The sequence below is a fragment of the Prunus avium genome, chromosome 1 (genome assembly GCF_965620075.1).
Source record: "Prunus avium chromosome 1, drPruAviu1.hap1.1, whole genome shotgun sequence".
In the NCBI taxonomy this organism is placed as follows: Eukaryota; Viridiplantae; Streptophyta; class Magnoliopsida; order Rosales; family Rosaceae; genus Prunus; species Prunus avium.
The window spans coordinates 45070596-45076960 of record NC_142284.1 but is presented as its reverse complement, the minus strand read 5'-3'; the positions used below and the strand labels follow the sequence as shown (position 1 = coordinate 45076960).

Below are 6365 nucleotides of genomic sequence, written 5' to 3'. Positions count from 1 at the left end.
GCGGTGTTTGGCCGCATGCGGCTGTGGCTTCCCATCCCTTCGACAACGTGCAAGGAAAGTCCTTTGTCATTTCCCATTTGACAATGCCCGTGCTCTTGTCCTTTTTAATGTTTTATTCTATTCATCACGTTTTATGTTTTGTCCCAAAATACCCTTTGACATTGATTCATTCACGCATTAAAAGAAGGAAACAATATGACAAAACATAAAAAAAAGGACAATTTCAACATATTTGAGTACTTCCACCCATTTTTTATGGCAAAAAATAAGGGAAGGCATGGGTTTTTACTGTTCACATGACCATTGTCATAAAATATTGATGATATTGTGAATATTATCATTTTTTCAGGTTACAGATATTTCGAAATGTATCCATACATATATCGTATAAATATCGATAATATCGAAAAATATGGATGTTTATAATTTCGCTCACACTTCAGCAATATTTTGTTAAGATATCGCTATAATATGGAAAATAACGATGTAATGGAAAAAAGGAAAGAAAAAAACACGAAGCACACATGCAAAGGGGATTCGAACCCCTGCCATTTCACTCCTCCAACACCTTGATCACCATATTGCTAATACGCAAAGGGAAACTCTATGTGGTACTAAGTCACTCGTGTATCTTACCATGCAATGCATAAAGTGTAAAATATTGTAGTAAATCATTATATATAAATGATTATAGTGCATTTAATCTCCTTTCATTAATTACTACATATTTTCTACAATAATCAACTTAAACCAGTTAAACCCATCTTGCAATGCATTTCCTTCCAATTTTTGTGTGATAACTAATAGATAATTGACTAAATAAACATTTTCCAAAGTTTCAATAAAAACTTCCAAGTTTTTCTTACAATTTCTTGGTTTTTATTCAATTTTTATCGATATCGATAATATCCCTATATTTCCATTGAAATTTCCATGTTTTTGGACTATCGATATTTCCGATATCATCGATATTTTTTACCAAAGGGCAATTACTATTCACATTGGATTAATTTTATTTATATGTATGAGATTAATAATAATAAAATTGCTAGGTATGTATAAAAAAGTATTCTGAATTTTTTTATAATTCTTTCATAAAAAATTTAATCCTCGTGCTGTTCTTGCCTTCGGGGCTTGCTAGACTTGCGCTGAGCGCTTATGAATTTATACATTGAGCATTTGTTTAAGAATAAGCATCCTGCCAACGAGGGTTGGTTAAGTTGGTAAGGATCGTTCTCTTCGTTATCCAGATCTATGTTTGAGTCCCGCTACTGACAATCTCATACCGACAATCTCTCTTATTGGGTAATATGTAAAAACAAAAAAAAAAAACTATGACCCCCTTTGTAAATCCTCAAAGAGGCATTGGTATGTCTTGGCCATGGAATGGGGTGGCCTCCCCCCTCTAAACTTTCTATTACCCAAAAAATAAAAAAGTATAAGCATCCTCCTCTAAATACACGTGCCATTCAAACTTCAGACTAATAATCTTTTAATCACGTTATAAAATTTGAAAGGATGCTTTTCAAGTTAAGCGAACTCAAGAAAGACTCAAAGCATCTACTTTCTAAAATTCAACATTCAAGTTAAGTCCATATGAAATGGTAAGTGGTCAGCTAAACCAACGCAAGTAGGAGGACCATGAGAAACGCCTTACATTTCGTTACGGTGTCGCGGCGTCCTCGTTACTTTAATTATTTAATTCATTCATTAATCATTTTTGCTAATATCATTATTAGGTTCATGAACCCCCTTCTAGATCCAAACATTCCTGCTTTTAATCAATCATTTGAAAATAGTTGACTGTTTATTGTTTATTTTTTTATACATGTCTTGAAGATATTGGGGGATGATTTGAAAATAAGAATTTAAATGTGTGGGTCAATGCACTTAACAACTTGAACCATAAGTCATTTGTGTGACCGTTTAATTCTAGTATAGGCTTTACCAATCAAACAAGAAAAGAACAGAAAATTATGAAATTCAAGCTTAAACCAATTATTGCCATCCCATTAATCATAAACCACAACTGCAGGCATCATGATCATCACAAGGCTTATCAATCATCTTCACCTCCAAAACTTGTTATACATCAGTAGTAATTAACACCAAGAACAACATCCTTACAAAAGAAACAAATATAGCCATAAAAAATTTAGAAATCTGCAGCCGTTAAAAATGCATATCTCACTGTACAAAGTTAATAATACTATTCATGGCAGCATGTCAAACAGGAAATATATCTAAACAGAAAACAAAAATCTCAGAGCTTTAAAGTAAGATCAGGTGAAGATGAACTTGTATTCGTATTTGGTGGCATGGTGGATCCTCCTGAATTCATTGTCGGATTTTGAGAAACCTGCATATTCAAATGATGACCTCCAACTCCCTCACCCACCTGACGGAAACTCCCAGGCCAAAACATACCCACATCATCCTCTTCCATAAACATTGGCACTCCAAAATAGCCTTGCTGAAACCTTGCCACACCTCTCGTGTCAGGGACAGGGAGCCTCTGATCGGATGGTATCATTATGTTTTGGTGCACTGCAGCATGAGCTTCAATACCGAGAGATCGAAATGCAGAAGCAGCAGAACCATGCAGGGGAAGAGATGCCAAGCTAGTGTACCTGTTGGGAAACATTCCCATACGCATAGCACGCTTGGCCATTGTCCTCTCTCTCTTGTGAGCATTCTGATGGCCACCAAGTGCCTGTGAGCTATAGAACTTACGCTTGCAGTAGTTGCATGAGAACACCCTTGGCATTGTTGCTTCTGAAGTAGGGGGTGCAGCTCCTTCAGTACTGCTAGTCTCCCCTGTGCCCTTCAATTCAATGTCACGGGAGCTAAACTGGAGTGTCAAGTCGAGGGAAATAGGCCCCGGATCTTGTTGTTGGAGGTTTGTCTGATTTGTGAGGCAGGAAGAAGTGGTGGTGCTATCCTTCGAGAGATCAGGGGATTCTTCTTGCAGAGGGATGTTGGAATTTTCTTGGCTTGTGACTTCCGAATCATTTTCATATTCCAAGTTCAAGTTTGGTGTGACCATGTTTCAGCAGGACAGTGAAGTCGCGAACTTGTTTCTTCTATATATCAGAAATCAGACGAAGAAATGAAGGAACTGCTGACAGTGTCGTCCTCAGCTAGCTCTTCGCCTGCAATCACGAATGCCAGAATGAGTCATTTTTCATGACATAGTAGGATTCTTTCTTCTCTTCTATTTCATAGCAGGAGAATTTGCAAAGAGGGATTGATGGTGGTAAATGGGATGCATGTGAAAACACATGGACAGAAATCCCGCCAACTTTCATTTGATTATACAGTATCTTGACCAAAAAAGAAAATATTTCATCTCATCTAATAAACACCAATCAACTTATCACTGTCTTTCTGTTGAACATGAATCATGCACTTTTGCCTAGTAGTTGCTATACAATTCCTAGCTAGCGATTCCATATAAAGAAACATGACCAGCCATGTTCCATCAGCAAACTACATAACAGAAACTCATAAAACAATTATGTCAAACACAATGCATAACATTCTATGGAATACGGAGCTTACAAGGCCTGCACGTATGAACACTCTAAAAGTAATATATTGTAACTCGTGCTTTTTTCTAGTTTAGTGGAGATTCTCTGTCTGAATAGTGAGATTCCTATTTAAAACTATCAAACATTTCTCTCATGTGTGAATCTAATGTGCGAGATTCTGAAATTGACTGGAGCTTGGAAGTCCTTGGGATTCAAACACCACTATTTCCTCTGATATCATATTGAGTAAATGCTTTTCCTTAAACAATTAGTAAGTGGGAATAGTACAATCTCAAAATCTCTGTAAGGAACTTACTGATCAAAAAAGAAAAAACAAAAGAAACTCAGGAAAGGAGCTTTATATCTCACAGGTGAAAGTCATAACTTCAATAAGGGAAAGGTGTCCTGAGAACATATTTGTTTGTCACATAAGAGTTCTACAAAGAAAAATTGTGCTCTGGGGTGCCTTTGTGTCTCTTTATCTCAAAAAGGATGCATCTCTAAAAGGTGGGGAATCATCATGAGAAATCAGTTAACACTCTGTTATTAGTTGTCTCTAAGTGGCATTTAAATGGAAAGACAGAACTCGGGAAACTACAACCATGGTTTACCCAATGTTTGAGACAGGAGATTAAGATTAAAATTGGAGAACATGGAAAAGACAGATTTCCATCAAATTAGGAAATCGTATTACCATGATATTGTCATCCTCATACATATATGCTTCTAGAGACAGTAGCTAATGCATGAACAAATTAACAGGATTGTTCGGAATAAGGGATTAGCATGCAATCCCTTGTTCCAAATGATTGTGAGTGATAAGTACTTTCATTGGACTATACTATGAAAAGTGGTATTCTTATTCAATTTTTGTGATATGTAGTGGTACCCAAATTGTCTTCATCCATGTGGATATATATATTACAAACTTGGGGTACTTTTGAATACCAGTACTCCTAAATTATTAAACAGCAAAATACCAAATCGATTAGTGGAAAGGTTTCCTCAGCTACTTCCATGAATTAGCTTCTACCTAATACCTAATACCAAATGCTGTTAACATCAAAAGCCCATAGAAGACATCAATACTTTATAAATTTTCAGTAAAGATCCATGATTCTTCAGCATGTCAGCATTCTTTTTGAATGATCTCCTTTAAATTTTGTTATAAGCAACCAAAAAAATTGCTTCCATCCAGAGATGATCAAAATGGACCTTGCTTTTCACCTTTTACTTTTGTTAATCTACTACAAGTTAACATCTACTAGTTTACTGTAATAATCATATGAATTAGGTGCTACAACTCAGCACAACCAAACAAGCATCCAAAGCAAATGGTTCAACTTCAGAAAAAGCATAATCTTTGGTTTATTTGGGGGAGAAAGAATAGTCCAAAAGAAGATCACACAATAAAGAAGCCCAGAAAGTCCGGACTGCATATATTCAAAAAGCACGGAAAAACAAAAATAGAATACATCATATGAAATACTCCGAAGCATAAAATCAACCAAAGCTCACCAGTCCTGTACAAGTCACTGACAGAGCTCAAAATAAATTCAACCATTCACAACCAAGACCCCTCCTAAACAAGACAGTAGTAGTAGTAGTAGGTTGAATTGTAGTGATTTTAGACCCAAAAACCAAAAATAAACAAAAGGAAAATGAACTATAAGCAGAAAAGCCTAGGACTAGAGCGAGAGCAAAGAAAAGCATATGAAATGAGCAGAAAAGCTGCAATCAAAATCAAATCTATAGAGGTAGAGAGAGTTCATACATACATAGTCTTGAAGTTGCAGGGCTATGGTTTAGGGATATGCCTCATGCCACTTAAGGAAAGTGCCAGTACCACCACCGCAAGGACTAAAGAGACAGGCCTACTATCCTATCTGGGTTTCTTTGTAAGTTTTTTTTACCAGAAAAAGAGTGGGTAAAAGGAATTAAGGGAGAAATAAATGAGGATAAGATGGGGGAAGGAAGACAGAGATAGAGAAAGGTGTACAATTATGGGAAAGAAGTGGTAGGAGGGATGGGGATGATGGTGTAAAGTCAGAAAGATATCAGACAGAGAAAAGGAAAAAATCAGATAACACACTTAACCACTATTTTTGTTGAATTTTGGGCTCTCCCACTAACCAAGAGCTACCTATTAGTATGAAATGAATCAAATCAATGAGAGATGAGAGAGAGAGAGAGAGAGGCAAACAGAGAAAACAAAGTCCAAAGTCCCACATAAAAAGAAACTTGCAAAGTGTGGTGTCTGTATGCTCATTCACTCACTCACTCACTGCTCATTCTTCTTTCACTTTTAAAAGAAGAGTCAGATTCTTTCCATTATTTACATAACACACACATACATACAGACTATCTTTTGTCAGTCAGATGAGATGGACTGACTACCCATAACTTCCATCTCATCATCGTCTCCCACTTGCTCACTTACATCCCTTACAATTTACATGCAGCACATAACACCTCACACATACCTTTTATCCATTAATTTCATAATTCATTTGCTTTGCTTTTATGATATTTCTTACTTTTATTTATTTTATCCCACTTGCAGATTTCTTTTATTTATGGCTCCAACATATTGGACACACATATACTCAACTCAAGTCCAACACCATGCAAGCTGACAAGCAAAGCAAATAGGGAGAAAGAAAACAGAACACCTTCCTTTGTGATTGTGAGCACCAAACACAAGGTTGGGGGAGGCCTGTGCTTACCTTAAAGGTGGGTCCACAAATATTTGCAAAGATCTCATCTTCAACTTTGAAATGACCGAATTGTATTTGTATCGCAAACGTGGGGTACGATGCTTTTCCCTCCCTTGTA

At 36.4% G+C, this 6365-nt stretch overlaps 1 protein-coding gene across 3 annotated transcripts; it reads right to left on the bottom strand.

The window, feature by feature from the left end:
* Positions 1-2041: 2041 nt before the first annotated feature.
* LOC110762762 (uncharacterized) lies at positions 2042-5799 on the bottom strand. Of its 3 annotated transcripts, none has more exons than XM_021965449.2 (2): positions 5305-5799; positions 2042-3152 (listed from the first exon to the last, which is right to left on the bottom strand). In XM_021965449.2, the coding sequence occupies exon 2, from the start codon at positions 3044-3046 to the stop codon at positions 2264-2266; it is 783 nt and encodes a 260-aa protein (XP_021821141.1). In that variant the 5' UTR covers positions 3047-3152; positions 5305-5799; the 3' UTR covers positions 2042-2263. The 3 variants fall into 3 exon arrangements, with proteins under 3 accessions (XP_021821141.1, XP_021821140.1, XP_088103422.1); XM_021965448.2 differs by having other exon boundaries at positions 5309-5798; XM_088247296.1 differs by lacking the exon at positions 5305-5799 and adding an exon at positions 5049-5261.
* Positions 5800-6365: the final 566 nt, after the last annotated feature.

What these genes read in the sequence shown, in the direction of transcription:
- LOC110762762 (XM_021965449.2), bottom strand. Translation starts at nt 3,046, where the DNA reads ATGGTCACACCAAACTTGAACTTGGAATATGAAAATGATTCGGAAGTC.